The following is a 16,687-nucleotide window of genomic DNA, read 5'->3' as shown; positions in this document are numbered from 1 at the left end:
AACCCTTACTACTATAGAAACAATAAAAGATATGTCATGTTTTGCAGCTACTATCCAAAATTATTGTATACTTTAAATTAAGATCATCCTCAACGCTAGGAAACAAACTGTAGAATTAAAACAAATAATAGAATAGTTTGCTTTAATCTGGACAAAAATAACTGCCTGCTGCTCTAGGAACTCGAGGGAAATAGAGATCAGATTCCTTACTTTTGAAAGTTGGCCCCATAGTTGCTGAGTGGCATTTTAGAAGTCAGGTTCTAAGCTCCACCGTTTCAATGCAACAATAGAGAAAGTTAGCTGTAACTTAATCAACTTAAATGGGGAACACTTTTCTAGCAAGATTTTTTCGGTAAACATCATACTGAAGCTGAAAGTTAAATTCATAAATAGCCTACTGGCTGGGTAATTTACAAACAGACAAACTGGATATGTTACAACAGGTAAAGGTTAAAGCAAAAGTTGCATTTATATAATACCAACAGAAAAGTACGCTGGATAAGCCATATGGTTTGGAAGACCTTGAGGGATCTTTATAGAATTTTCTAAATGCTTTGCTTCAGAGCAGTTAATACAAATTCCTACTGTTAGTACACATTACCCACATTAAATGCTATACATTGTAATAAGATTTCATGGTCCGTTGCAAGGACTTGTTAAACACAGGCCTGCCCTCCTGTAGCACTACAAACCAAGTCGCTAATTTTAAAGGTTCACACACTGCTAACTACAACACACACAGAGCAGGATGTAAAATGCTTTGCTGTCTTTGTTTTCTAGTGTGCTTTGAAAGATTTGTCAATTTTTCCTTTACCCACAGGCCTTCTTATTTAAAAACAGACCTAATCTAACTGCTCCTTGGAATTACCCTTCTCTCATGGTATTTAACAGGTACAAAGATTCATAGACTGTAAGACTGGAAGGGACCTTGGAAGATCATCGGGTCCAACCCCCCCTGCACTAGGTAGGAAAGGTAACTGGGGGTCGGGTGACCCCAGCGAGGTGACTATCCAGTCTTCTTTTGAGGATTTCCAGGGTAGGTGACTGCATCACCACTGCAGGGAGCCTATTCCATAGTCTGGACATCCTGACTGTGAAGTTTTTCCTAATGTTGAGCCTGAAATAGTCTTCCAGGAGTTTGTAGCCATTAATCCTGGTTTTCCCCGATGATGCCCTGGCGAACAGTTGTTCACCAAGTCCTTGATGTACTCCCCTAGTGTAGCAGTAAGCTGCTACCACATCTCCCCTCTGTTTTCTCTTTTTCAGGCTGAAAAGTCCCAGTTCCCTCAGCCTTTCCTCATATAGGTTGCTGTGCATGTCTCTGATCATATAGATCGCTCTTCTCTGGACTCTCTCAAGCTGATGATTTAGAGGAGTTTGACTTAATAGCCACTTGCCTGAAGACCAAGCTCTCAGAATTGTGAAGCACATTTCGACCTAAAACACACAATAAGCATTTTATTCCAACTCTGCTGAAGCACTGGATATTTTGCTTAGCACAAGAAAGCAAGATGCCTTGTATCCTTCTGCAGACATAAATACAAATCTTTATGTATGTGCTTAACTTGACTAACACAAATGGTGCTGAAATAGAAAAAATATGCTTGGTAGGAATGCTAAAGCAATCTGTAAGTGCTTACAGGACTGGGGCCTTAAACTATGGAGTGACTATCTTTTTGTTGCATATTTTACCATAGGGCTGTCCAACTTTAAGTGGCTGGGGGAAGAATGCTCTGTGGGCCGCACCAGTGGGGGCCGCACATGCTCAGGCCACATCAGGGTAAGCCATAGGCACCTTGCTTTGCAGAGGCCTGGCCCCTCTGCCCCGTTGCATTGTGCACTTGTGTGACTCCAGGCTCACCCTCAGCGTCCCTGCCTATGTTGTGGTGCATGGCCCTGCCTACCTCCTGGATAAGGACAGGCAGCAAAAAGCTGAAGGGAGGAGGGGGAGGCCAGAGACTCAGGCTGCCCTTGAAGCCAGAGGTGCATGGGGAGCAGGCTAGGCAGGAGCCCAGGGGCCACAGTGTAACTCCTCACAGACTGCCTGCACCCTGCTAGTTGGACAGCTCTGTTTTACACCGTTTGGCACCCTGGGATCCTGTTTCATAATTTGGGTTTATGGCATTAACACTATACTAACAGTTCAGAATAACTGGCGTTACTGAGGGTATGGACAGGCTATACCCCATTTCGTAACAGCACTGTGGGGGTGTACAGGTGTTCCTCTCCCTTGGGTGGGGAGCTACCAAGTCACTGCCAAGGTGAGTTCTCCAGCCAGGGGGTGACAGGGGGCTGCTCCTTAGGTTCCTCTCCCCCCTGTCCCTAGGGGAGCATGATCACTGACAGCCTGCCCTCTCTTTGCAGAGGAAGGGGGTAGGCTATCAATAATCAGCTGGCAGCTGCTGAAAAGTTTCTTCTGTTGCCTGTATTCCAGAGGAAAAAGCAATCTGGACTCATGGTAGAGGTGACATCTTTTATAGGTATGTATATATAGATATAGAGATATATCACATACTTGCAGTAGTTGTTGCTTGCTTACAATAAAAAAAATATGATGTGCTGAGGAAGCGGGTAGGTTATATATGTATGATGTGCCAAGGAAATATATACATATGTATACATGATATATAGCCTACCCTCTTCCTTGGCACATCAAATATATATGATGATTCAGGTTTTTATAATAAGCAAGAAAGCAAGGACTACTGCAAGTATGTAAATATATATATATATTTACATACATACTACACACACACACACACACACACACACACACACGTGTGTGTTGGGTTTTTATGGTAAGCAAGCAAATACTACTGAAATTAATAGGCCCAAAATTGCAATTACCAAAAAAAGAAAAAGGCAGACACTATTCACCTGCATTTGGCACAAGGAACTCGGTGGGATTCTGGGAAGGTTCTATTTATGCAGCTATATCTTCCCTGGATGCATGAATGCATATGTACATATATATTTATATGCAAGGAAGAATTCTTGTGGACTAGAAAGAACATACAGCAAAATATGAAAAGCAACATGTATAATAGCAACAGAGAGGGATAATTGTGGATAGGTTTGTACACCTATAACTTAAAATTGAAATTAATGCAAAACACTTCATTATACTTATTTCCTTTCCCCCTTTTTTGCATTTTGTCTTTAAAGCTTTCCAAAAAAGAGGGACTCTGGGTTGACACTTCTTCATACTGTCTGACAGGTTTCAATAATGTTGTTTAGAGAAAAGGGCAGAACAATAATTTACCTGGCAAGAATGTCATACTTTTGATAGGTTTCCTCTACTATTCCAGAGGATAGGAAACAGGAAGGAAGACAGAAGTTGTTACTTATGTGCTACATCAATAGGCACCCTAGAAATAATGTTGCTATAATGGAGAGTTTTATGCTATTTTAGCGCATCACCTTGGTTAGGTACAGACATTCAAAAAGCCTGAGGCAGAATCAAAGTTACGCTGTTTTCTGTAAACAGCACAGTTTAGATCAGTAGCAAACAGAACACACATTTGCCTTTTGGCAAGGGTGAGTTGGACACAAATCTTAGGTTCAGTTCCATCCCCAGCGCTATGGTTGAAACGTTTAGACTTTCGAAACATTTTGACTAGCCTCATTTTGTTTTGAGGCTGTTTTGACACCCTTTGTTTTGTTTTGATTTTGCCGTTTTGACCTTGAAATGAGTTGAAACAGTGTAGAAACGAAATGGCCGGAGAAATCTCACACAGCCCTAATGAAAAGTGGTCTTTTTGGCTCAAGTGATTATGGCAGACACATTCCTATTGCCAATGACACGCATGGAAGGTATGTGGCTAGTATAATGTCCAGCCACCTGACTCTCCATCCTGACTCTTCCATCCTCTATGCGGCACTGGTCAGGCCACAGCTGGAGTACTGCGTCCAGTTCTGGGCGCCACACTTCAGGAGGGATGTGGACAACATGGAGAGGGTCCACAGGAGGGCCACTCGCATGATCAGGGGGCAGCAGGGCAGGCTGTACAAGGAGAGGCTACGGGACCTGAACCTGTTCAGCCTCCACAAGAGAAGGCTGAGGGGGATCTAGTGGCTGTTTACAAACTAGTCGGAGGGGACTAGCAGGCACTGGGGGAGTCCCTGTTCCCCCGAGCACTACCAGGAGTGACAAGAAATAATAGTCACAAGCTGGCAGAGGGTAGATTCAGGCTAGACATCAGGAAGCGCTACTTCACTGTCAGGGCAGCTAGGATCTGGAACCAACTTCCAAGAGAAGTGGGGCTGTCTCCTACCCTGGGGTTTTTAAACCAAGGCTGGATGAACACCTTGCAGGGGGTCATTTGACCCCAGTACTCTTTCCTGCCATGGCAGGGGGTTGGACTTGATGATCTGCTCAGGTTCCTTCTGACCCTACCAACTATGAAACTATGAATGACTCGTGTATAATTGGACTGATTTGGTGCAATATTTGGTACAAGTCTGGGGAAGAAGAGGGGAGAGTAGAGGGAGCGAAGGAAAAGACTCAAAACTCATGGCCCAGAAGCCAAAGCAAGATGCTGTCACCACATCCCAGCATGTAATAGGTGCAGATAGGAAAAGAGGATTTGGTGAGTCAAAACAGCAGCAACCCTGACAAACACATTTATTTCAGAGTGCCAGCACCAAAGCGGGAAAATTCATAGCCACTGCAGACACTCCTAGGGCGTGTCCACACATGCAGGCATGTGTGCTTGCAGCAGCTCAAATAGAAGCGGTGCAAATTTGAGCTGGGCTTTTTGCCTCAATGCATGTGCCTGGACATGCGCTTTGTTGTGGAGCAAATTGTTCCACTTTGGACAAAATAACCCTGCCTGGCTCCTCCTGGATCTGCAGCCAGAGGGAGCTAGAGCCTGAAGCAGCAACTGTGCTGTCCCAAGCAGTCTAAAAACCTGCCCTGTCCTGGCCCCACCTGTACAAAAAGCTGCCCTGGCAAGTAGCTCAGGGCTACTTGCTCTCAGGAGCTTCTGAGGCCGCTTTTCCCTCCCTTGTCTGTGCACATTTCCGGGCAGAGCACCAGCAGGTGGCAACCACTGGCTCCTTGGAGGCCTTTGAGGACCAGTGGGTGAGACTCCGGTGGGCAACACAAAGTATTTACGCTTCAGGAAGTGAAGTTTGAAGTGTTTGCAATGGGAAGAGTTTGTACTTCCTTGACCTCTTGAGATACCACAGGCAATTTTGGTGGATTATAATCAAGAATACCGCCTCAGAAAGTGGTAAGTATGTTCCCGGAATGCCTTCACAAGGTTTAAAAAAATATTTTTTGGCTGTTTGCTAAGTCATGGTGCATGGGCTGTTTAGACTTTTACTTAAAAAACCAACTATCTTCTACAATCAAGTCTGCCAATAAAGCTCACCATGTCTCATGCATCTTCACAATTCAGTATTTGGGAACACACAGAAAATAAACCCTTCCAGTTTTATCTCATATCTTAATTTCTTCATTCTAATCCCCATAGTTTGTCCAACCATAGTGAAAACTCAGGTGCTAGAATTATTCTAAAACGACAATGGGAGCAGAGCATCCCATGTTCATTTTTAGATTGTTATTAGTAGCAATGGCTTAAAGCTATTTACAAAAAAAACAAAAAAAAACTCAACACAGCTGGTTTTGATGTTGCCTTATTTACTAAAACATTCTTGTTACAATACACAGAGAACACTGTAATCCAGTTCTGGATTACAAATAAAAAGTGATAGGGTTTTTAAAGGCCAAAGAACTAAACTTGATCAAATACCCCTTATTTACTAAAAAGGGGCATCTGTATGTCTTTAGGTTTGAGAAAGCTACACTTTTAAAAACATCAACATGTTTGCGACTAATGCCCCATTTTCCCCTTCATTATCTACGTTAGGAATTCAAATATTCAATAACACGAATTTCAGATTGACAAAGCAAGAATTAAGACTGAAGTATTTTCTCAGGGTAAAATGTTCCACTGAAACTTTCAGACTCAATGCTGTTACTTTAAAGACACAGACAGGTTGTATTGATACTAGACTACTTGCATTGAAGGGTGTTCGAAATTCAGCATTTCAATTATAACTATGGATCTGAACTTTGATTTCAATATCTATATTAAGAGAGTAGATGATATTTGAGCACACATACCTCCTAAATCTACAAACTTCAAACAATGGACCCAATGCAGGAAAGCTTTATTCATGTGAACATATACTTTCATATAAGTAAAAGCTGACAGTTTAAAAACAAACCCATTTTCTTATATCAAAATCATCAGTTGTATAACAAATTGTAATACATTTCATTTTAATTCATGAGAGATTTAAAATAGGTGTTTCAGCCTATCCCTTTTGCTTTAGATTTCAAATATAGGACTAAGCCTCATAAAATTAGCTACAGAACCAGAAAAAAAATCCTTATAATTAAATACATAATGGAATTTTCAAAATATCAACTACAGCGTTTAAATGAAATTAAGTAAACTTACAAAAATGCCATTAAGTTATCTGCAGAATTTACATTGCAGAATAAGGCATCTGATTTTGCTTTATTTTCAATATTGCACAAAATATCTAGAGGAAAAAAAGTAAAGTCAAACCACATTTGAGGCTGTCATTCAAATGAATCTGAGTTAGAGCAAGCAGCATTCCAAATATACCTTCCGGGTTAGAGGTAAATGTGATGATTAAAAAAAACAAAAGAAAACCCTGCAGAATCCTGGTAAAAGAAAGAAAAAGGATGCACCAGCAGAAAGCAGCATCCTCTAACATGATACACATTTATCATGTACAGCATAATAAACACCAGTTTTTAACCTCAATGGGAGAGACACACTATTCCTGAGTGTTCATCATAGCTTCCCTCAAGTATAGCCAAGTCACAAGAGCAAAGGATGATAACACCACATGAGGATAACACATCTGAAAGTAGTTTTGTGCACCAGTACACAACCCTTATTGAATCCCTTTGGAAAGTGAGGCTAAAGGCACAAATGAAAACTGCCTAGATTCAATTAAGGTTAAGATAAGGTTCAATTTTCAAAGGCAAATCTGAAGAAACTCATCAGCAGTTTGGCTTTTCATTTAATCTTCTCTGGGTATTTTAGCTGCGTGGTGTTCCAACTTCTGACTTCTAGTTGCGAACAGTGTACTCTGGGAACTGTAATATCAGAAAACATGAACAACATAATCATATTGTGCCTGCTCTCTGTTACAAAGCTGTTTATTTTAGCACAGAAGATATGTTGGCCACACATTTCCATTGCATTATTTATACATTCCATTGCACTGTATTATTTATACCTTCCCCCTGACATCTGCAAATGATCTCACAGTTGCTTGCCTGCTGTTAGAAATAGAAATATTTTAATTTTGGCTGATTTTTCAAACAGTATACTTATTTTAGAGAGAATATGTTTGTTGTAAAGCAATGCAATATCAGTATAAATCCATTCCAGCAGTTTGAAGCTCAGATCTATCTATCTGTCTATATGTCTGTATATAGATATAGAGATATATATAGATATCTATGTATATTTCTATATCTATACACACACACACACACACACACACACACGATACTCTTTCTACAGTGTAGAAACCATTGCCATCATGGTGCAGTGAACACAGGGTACAAGATGTAAAGCAGTGCTATAAAGTCTGGTCCTGTCCATGCTGCTACTGGACTTGTATTAACTCAAGAAGGCTACTTAAATAGACTTTGGATCAGTTCAGGGCCATAGAGAAGTTAAATCAGTAGAAGTCTTTCCACTCACTCAAATGTTCAGGTCCAGGCCTACAAAAACTAATTATTAACCTGATTCTGAAGATGGCTGAATATTCTGAACTTCTGCTGGTATCCATGTTGTTGGTGCTCAACATCTTTCAGAAATCAACTCCTAGACATACTGTGCCATTAACCAATTATCACTTCTATCTGAATCCAAGACATCTTCAAATTTAAGACAGCCCTCCAACAGTTAGATTCTTTACATGAAAAATTATAAATCTACTATAATTTTTCATGTATAGAGTCTAACTATTGGAAGGTCAGCTATCCTTAACAGACAAAAGGAGAGAACCATCTGTCCGTTCTTGAAAGACGAGAGGGGAGAGATATCCAGTGTAGTAGCAGAGAACTATCCAAGCGTAGTATTCTGCCTTGATGTACCTGTGTTGTAACAGAGGACCCTGACAGAGGTGGGATCTGATCTGCAATCCTAACTATTGTGTCTCCTGCCATGCTACATGTGCACTGTAGGAGGCACAACTGTGGGACTGGGGATCAGATCCCAATCACATCCTATAGCTGGTACTGGGAGAGCCCGAGATCATGAGCCCAGGCTCCTCCTGCACCAGCAAATAGCAAGCTGGGTACCCACTGCACCTGGCTCAGGGCACCAGTAAGCTGATCAGCACTCACTACATGTTCAATTTAAGGTGTGATGGGAACCAGCCACAAAATGATTATACATATGTTTTGTAATAACTACAGCTTACTTCCTGTTATCATGCCACTAACTACATGAATGTGTGGCCAGGTTATTACTTAAGATGTGATTAACTAGATATTCATGTCTTAAGTGTAATGTCTCCCAGGAGCCAGCAAGTCATAAACAAAGAATATAGCTAAAGTACCATGATGCCAACATTCAAATGCAAGAACAGGACATCATACTACTACTTTGTTTTTACATAGGTTGATGGTCCATATCAGAGTTGAGTGCTCCACTTAAGATTATTCATTTAGGTTTCTGTTCACTTGAGTAGGAAAGCTTGTAAAAGGCACTAATGCTATTATATTTTTTGAGAGGGGGTACTAATCACAGTACCAACCTATCCAAAAGCCACTATAAATGTTTGTGTAAAACCACAGGAGAAGCAGGTTACATTGATCAATTCTTACTGTTTTTTAAAGGACACATCTTGAAAAAGGAAGATTTAAATGTAACATCATTTCATTATAAGCATGAAATAATTTTAATCAATTGTTGAGAGAGAATGAGTATATACAATTTGAATTTAAGACTAAAGTAACAACCTTAAAAACCTACCAGAATAAAAAGTTAATAATTGTTTCCTGAATTTAAGCAAAGGTTTAAGTATTTTAGCTGTTATTTTCAAAGCAGATCGTCTTCCTTCTTAAAAAGTGCGTACATTTTTGTGCCGCATTCCACTGCCAAAACTATCAATCAATCACCAGTCACCAAATGAACACACCTGTCAGTTCTGTTATTGTCAGAGTCTAAGAAATCCACATATATGCATTAGAAATCAACATGTACACATTTTTAAATGGCAAATGTGGACAACCTTATTGTTCGGAGAATGCTGATCAGTATTTAAAACTAAAGTTCATTGTTTTTAAAATGCACTGAATGTAATAAGTGAATGAGAGACAGTAGGACAGTGCTAAACACCTGCTATATTTTTTTTAATTCTCTGAGGCCCCCTCTATATGTTACAGGTATCACGTAACTAACTGGTTAACTGTACCGTTACCTTAAGAACAGCTACCCATGCAAAGTACTTATCATGCCATAGAAAACTCCAACTAGCTTTAAAGTTAGACCTAAAAAATGTATACTCATTTTACAGCTGGTAGCTACAAAGCTTTAATTTGCAAGTGTAGCAGGGTCTCTCTTGTGGTTGGCAGGGCTCCTAGCCTCAGGGGTACGCCATGCCCAATGGAGGCTGGGAGTCCCACAACGAAGGAGACTCTCGGCCCCAGCAGCTACCATCTCTGGGTCCTGGCAGCACCCCTCATCTGCCAAGACCTAGAGTCCCACAGCTGCAAATTCTGGTTCCAGGCAGTGTGCCTCCTGGTCCTGGAACCCAGTGCATGAAAGCCCCTAGGGTTGGGAGAGCACACCAGCTGCTATCTCCCAGCCTCACGGGGTGCATGAAACCCCTGGTGCTAGCCGCAAATCTCCTAGTCTTCATGTACCTTCAGGGCTGGGAGATCATGGTTGAGGGGGCTCCCAGCCATGGATACTTGCTTCTTACCAGTACAGGGCGGGGGGCCAGGATTAGGCAATAATGTCTAGTAGGATCTAATGTGCAATTCTATAATCATGCCTCCTACCATACATATGAGGCACGGCAGGAGGTGTGATTATGTGCATTGCACATTAGATCCCACTGCACCTTTACCTGTAGAGGTGGCCTGACAGAGTAACTTTATTTCACAAATACGGTGGAAGGGATTTTTTTTTAACTTTCAGAAAGCTCTGATGCATGACTTACTGCTGCCTTCAAAGCTTGATCCAGATCTTCTAGTAGATCCTCTTTATCCTCCAAACCAATTGATAAACGAATTAAAGTATCGGTGATTCCAAGAGCATCTCTATCCTCTTTAGAAACTGCAGCATGAGTCATGATAGCCCTAAAAGAAAAAAAGGTCTTTTTATTTAAACCTTGCCTTCATAAAGACCAGATAAATCAGTTATCTGTCACATTCACAGAATTAAGAATGTCATAGTGACTCTACAGAAAATTCTGCAATATTCTCTACTTAATCGTAAGTCCAGATGTTCAGCTAAAGTAAACCTGCATGGCTCCAGTGAAGTCAATGATTACCAGCATCAGATGACCTGGCACAATATTTTCTGACTGACAAATAACTGGTAAATAAAATTATTTTAGAATTTTACCTCTTTTTCTAGCGATAGGGCCTAAACATATTTCTTCCAATACCCTTCTTATTATTAACATAGAAAAAATGTAATATTACATAAGAAAATATGATGTCTGTTTTCTTTCAAAAAATGTATTTGAGAAATTCAAAGGGGTAATATTTGATGAAGGTTTGTCTTTAAAAAGCTATCTATGCAAAAGGTAGCTTCCACTTTAATGTAAAAATTGGTAGAATTTTTAAAGTAGTAGATCCAAATACTATTCTTACTTACAGAGGAAGTGATTCTAATGCATTAAATCAATAAGCAGGAAATTTTGATTAAACATTTATTTTCATCTTGTTTCTTTTTTTACTTTTCAGTTCTTGTTCTCAAGACAAATTTATTTTTGGTAACTGGTAATCATTAAAACATGCAGATTTGTACTCAGAGTCTTTACATTAAAATTTAGCACTTCTTGTGCTAAAGGACACAGTGTATCTATTCACTTTTTAAAGTTACTACATATTTAACATTTACTCAGATTATAATTTTTATTTTTTTAATATTAGGAAATAATGAAAGACATTTCTTTTTTACTAGATGATGAGGAATTTTTTTTTTTACTTAAGATAGGTGTCAAGCTTTATTTGGACGAAATTGGAAGTAAATAAAAACGCACAAACAGAATATAATACCTATTACTTAAATACAACTACCTTAGATGTCCTGACAGTGTAAGAAATAAAAGTATGTGAAAGGATATTTTATATTTAAAACAGTTTAATTAAACAAAAGGGGGCAGTCTCACTAAGTAATATGCTTAACTGAGAGTTACCAGGTCCTTCAAGATTTTAGAACTAGTAGATCATATTCTATTATGCATAGCATTTATTCATCATTTAGGATAAAAAAAAAAAATCATACTTTTTCAACTCTCAGTCAAGTTAGAATGAACTAACTCGAAATGGAGAAAATAATTCTCTGTGTAGATACAGAAAAGAATACTGTGGTCAAAGGTCAAATTGGTACCAGTATTTCAACAAACTCTGGTTCCACATGCTCATCCATTCAGTGGTTTGACCTCCTTTAAAACTTCAGAAACAAATATTAGCTTCTTACTGTTATAAATGGTTCTGATAAATTATAAAAAACCATTAACACTGGTTGTCATTATTTCAACTATAATTAAAAAAAAATGTAAATGGAAATTTTCACATTTTAATTTTTTTTAAATATGTTGTTTATTGTCTGCTTGGGAAAACAATGGTTATTACCAATATGATGTACACAGTGGATAGAAATCAATACAACAAAATAAAGTTTATTTTCATTGCTGGCTACAATGATTCTGTAGTCTAAGCAGAGGGGTACACATCTCAGACGTTTAATGGCTATTTTAATTTGTAAATCTATAGCTTGGGTCAGACCATCCTGTGCATAAACAATGAAATATTGTTATACACCCAACAAACTTAACTTACTTAATACGAACAACAGGTGCAATTTAGTTTAGTGTGCCAACTATGCCCTCTTGTGTAAGCAATTAGAATAGCAGTACCATAGTAAGACTGAAGAATAAGTACAGTAAGTTTATCTTGTACAGCATCATTATCTGATCCATTATTCTACCTGGGTTTCAGGTTCACTCTTAAAACAAACCAGAACACCACACAGTGAGGTAAAAAAGCCATTAACAAGAATGTGGAGAGCACTGGAAAACATTTCTGGGGTTAACAGAGTCTAAACCAGGGGTAGGCAACCCCTGGCACTCATGCCAGAGCATGCCACATGAAGGTATTTTTGCTTGGCACTTTCACGTCAGGGAAGGGGCCAGGGCTGTGTTACTACAACAAGGATCAGACCCTTTGCAGCTTCCCCACCTTCCGCCCCTGACATGCCAACATCTTACAAGTCAAGGCCCCAGGTATTTTTGGCACTGCCCAAAAAAGCTGACAACCCTGATCTAAAACGTCTAGTTGATCCAATTGCTGCCACCAAAAGTCATGATACAATGGTACAATGAAGATCATATTCTTTTTTTGACTCTGCCCACCATTTTACTAATCTAGTTGAGAAGTCCAAGATAAAAGAAGAGACTGAAGACTCTTTGGGTGAAACTCTTAAAAAACTAGCATAGAACTTGTCCCCCAACAGGAGGGAAGGCTAAGACAGCTTTGAGCATCTTTGCCTTCTTCCCATCCTTACCATTCTCCTGAGCCCTGAAGGTCCATGTTAGTTACTACAGGCTCCAAGGGCTACCTACCCTTTAGGCTATTCCACTGCACAGAATCTCTACACTTATTCTCCCTAGTGATGCATTTGGAGCTTCTGGTAGTAACTTGAGTACTTTAGCTTGACTGGGTTGTACTCTTGTGTTTGTGCTTTCAGGTCCATCAAGAAATACACCTAAAAAGGCAGGGACTTTCCATTATATTCATATCTCTCCACAAATATTTGAAAGAATAAGGAACAATTCACTTCTGGTAAGAGATAAAAACATCCTCTTATCTTATGCCATGCTGTGTTCCTACTGGAATCACTGTACTGCCATTGGTCACAGCACCTACTAGGAAAAACTGCAGACAGCTGAATGCAGTTGGACCTGCTGAGCAATCATGGTTGGTATATCCAGGATTTGATCTAAATGCAGGACTCGCCCCAAAGAAGTAAATGCTTAAGACCTAAGACCTAGAGGGGGTACAGCAAAACAGTGGAGAGAAGGAAGCAGAATAATGGAGAGAAGTACAGCTGGTTCTGAACTGTGTCACTCTTTTCCTGTTTTATGCCCTAACTCCCAGCATAACCAGGGCTTACAAAAGTGTCCTCAGAAAGCAGTCTTGTGGTAAAATCTTCCCTTTGCAGAACCAGGGATTTCAGGGTCACTTCACCTCTATTCTGACTAAATGGGTATAAAGAATTCATCTCTCACCTGCACCAGAAAAGTCTTTGCATTATCTTATTTTTTCCCCATTTCTTGACTATCTATAAGAAAGCTACACTATATAAAATGTTAACTCCATGGAACTTAGGCACAAAATGAAACCATAAAACTTTTGTAAGTTTTCAAAATGGCCATAAAATTCAACAGGAGCAATTTTTTTCCTTATAGTGTGTAAAACAAATGTTACAAATTGCTTCTAACAGATGCAGAATGACTTACGGGTGCTCTGCTAGGCTTTCGTATCCTCCCAGACTCTCGGCCAGTGCAAAAAGCTGCAGCAGAAAACACACAAAAAGTTAACTTTTAATAAACAGCCAGATTTCTGTCTGAGGAAAAAAAAAGTGATTGAAGTTGTTATACTGTGGAAGAGAGAAAAGCAATTACATGTTTTAACCTTGCCTAGTTCCATGTAAAAGTTTTCATACTAAGGAAGAAAACACTGGATGTAATAAGGAAAGAAAAAGACTGGTCTATAGTTTACCGGTAAAAGTTATCTAGCTGTCTGTATTAGATTAGCTCTGAAGTGGTTAAACGCATAGAAGAAAGTATCCTGAACAATGGGATTTCTACATAGTCATACACTGACAGCACTGAAGGGGAATTCTGAGTATAGCACATGGTGAGCAACTTAGGTAAAGGTCACAATAGAAAATAAGTGTCATGAAAGAGTTTAGCCAAGGCTAACCTAAAGGGATTCCTTGATGTTGATTATATCCAGAAGGCTGAGATGCTTTGAACAGAAAAAAAAACCGAGAACCAAATCTTTAAATATTTGGAATAAATGACTACTTCTCTTGTCCTTGTTCTCCCCCATCATCACAATTACTCTGAGTTTCATGCACCTTTGAACTATTTAGACCCAGTGAAGAGAAAAATTGACAAAACACCAACTATGAGGCAGTTTACTGTATTTGTAGCTTCATCAGAAGCATAAATGTCAGAGACTTCCTTCACAAGATTACTAAGAATGCATTATGATGTATCCTCTAGCATTCCTAAATCAATGATGGTGGAGGGTAATGAACAGGGGAGAGATCACCCTATATGTACCCTCATATGCTTTCCCTCTACAGCACCTACCCTTGCCTTTGTTGTGGTACTGGGCTAGATGGACCGTTGTTCTGATCCAGTGACAGCACTTCTTATGTTCTTACTAATACAATTTTTGCAAATGCAAGAAGTTTGGCAAAGAATCCAAACTTCTGAGTGATTAACAGAACTGGTCCTTTGAGAACTGCCAATACCAGTTCAAGTCTTCACAAAGAGTGAGGTTACACATTACAATTAAATCATATTAAAGGCCTTTAAAATGCAGGCATAAACAAGCACTAAGAGTTAGAGTAGTTGGACGGGGAGCTGCTGGGTAGCCGCAGCATAGGAGATGGGTGGGCTCAGCAGCAACCTGCATGCCTAGATCAAGCCCATGCTGCCCCTGCCATGCCCCCATGGCTGCCCACCAGCTCTCCGCAGGAGAAGGTGGGCAGTGGCTGTGGGAAGGGGGTACTGGGGCTTGAGCTGTGCTACAGGCTCCATCTGGCTGGCACTGGGGCTGGAGCTGAGTAACAGGGAGTGGGGATTCACCCTTTCTGTCTGCTCCCAGGCTCCCTTCCCGCCAAGCTACCCTTCCTGGGCCCAAAGGCTGCTCTATAGCTCCTCCCAGGGGAAGGGACAGCCATGGGAAGAGGGGACTGGGTAGATGGGGAACAGCCAAACAGCCATGGAATAGGGGTGAGTGGGCCTGGCAGCTCCCAGTGTTCCTGGAACGGGTCTGCACAACCCCTATGGCTGCCTGGCAGCTCCTTAGCCTCCCTACTCCCCATTGCCCCCTCTCCCCATAGAGAGCTGCTGAGCAGTTGCTGAGGGGGGAAGCCAGAGGGCGGCTGCAAGTGAGCAGGCAGATGTGGAACCTGGCAGGGATGTGTGGGCTGGACTGGAGCAACAGGGGCTGCAGGGAGCTCAGAAACAGGCAGGGAGAGGGAACCCCTCTTCCCCGCTACCTCTGGCTATCCCTCTGGGTTGATCCAGGAGGTAGGGGGGCGGGTGGCATCCAAGCAGCGTGTGGAATGGGGCAATCCAGGTGGCAGGTCTACATGAGGACACAAAAATGCAGTTAAGCATCAACTCAATAATCAATCAATAAAGACAGTGGAGGCAGAAAGAAAATGTATAAAACAGCAAGGACCCTAGATTCTGGAATCTGACTTCCATAACAGAACTGGAGTTGATTAAGCTTCAGAGGACAGGATGAACGACAAACTTAATGCAAACCTCTATTTGTGAAGATGAGTCAAGTGGCAGGAAAAGAGGAATTCTTAGTTGGAATTTGTCACTTTAGCAATGACTTGATTCTAAAGCTGATGCAAGTGTGTCCAGAGACCAACAGTTATGAACAGATTAAAAAATATAAAGTACAGATAGAAGAAAGAAAAAGTATGACTATGTTAAGAGAACAACTGTTAAGAGAGCTGTCTGAAACAGGTATTGATCCTTCTTTGAAGTGTGGATCAAGCATCTGTCTCAAAGGCATTTTCTCTAGTTGCATGTTTGGTAGCCTGCTATTAGTATTGCATAAGCAGCAGTTACTTTGTTTTCACGTGCCATTCATATTTCTCATTTCCACAGCAGAGCAGAGATCTGCAAATACTTTCTTAGGGGCATCACTTGAATTGCACTTCCAATATAAACACCAACTATATGAATGACACTTCACAAAGAGCCAATACACCCTTTGCTCCCTCTCATTAGTACCCCATCTCATAATTTCTACTCCTTAGGTGTGGTAATACCCAGAATCTAAGTTAAAAAGATGGTCCCTGTCTCAAAGAAAACCACTTCCTTCTATCACTACACTCCTAGAAAACTTGAGTGAGTTACATTTAAAATAATGTACGCCTATTCTATAATTTACCTTTAAATGCTTGAGGAATGCAACAGCCTGTTCAAGTTTTCCCTTAATGTAAAAGGTGATCATTCCAGGACAGCCACCGCACTGACGTTTAACCAACTCATGCTGAGGATGTGAAGGCAATCCTGAAATTAAATCACGCATACAATGTTTTTCCCATCATCATCACTTCAAAGAAAAGCAGGCTACATTAAAGGCACGTAGAAAAGCAACTTTCCAACTTGAAGAAATATAGAACTAACT

The 16,687-nt window shown here is 40.4% G+C and overlaps 1 protein-coding gene across 1 annotated transcript in view; it reads right to left on the bottom strand.

Annotated features, from left to right (window-relative positions):
- Positions 1 to 5,627: 5,627 nt before the first annotated feature.
- The window catches only part of CTH (cystathionine gamma-lyase), a 36,038-nt gene continuing 24,978 nt past the window's right edge, over positions 5,628 to 16,687 (bottom strand). The window contains exons 9-12 of the mRNA XM_090048203.1: positions 16,448 to 16,569; positions 13,759 to 13,811; positions 10,228 to 10,366; positions 5,628 to 7,141 (exon numbers count right to left, since the gene is read on the bottom strand). Of these exons, the coding sequence (XP_089904329.1) occupies positions 7,115 to 7,141; positions 10,228 to 10,366; positions 13,759 to 13,811; positions 16,448 to 16,569 (341 nt within the window). The 3' untranslated portion in view covers positions 5,628 to 7,114. The remainder of the gene's footprint in view (positions 7,142 to 10,227; positions 10,367 to 13,758; positions 13,812 to 16,447; positions 16,570 to 16,687) is intronic.

This window comes from Crocodylus siamensis, chromosome 5, assembly GCF_052110815.1.
Source record: "Crocodylus siamensis isolate JL-2025a chromosome 5, ASM5211081v1, whole genome shotgun sequence".
Classification (NCBI taxonomy): Eukaryota; Metazoa; Chordata; order Crocodylia; family Crocodylidae; genus Crocodylus; species Crocodylus siamensis.
Note: the sequence above shows the minus strand (reverse complement) of the source record. Positions and strands in the feature narration are given on the sequence as shown.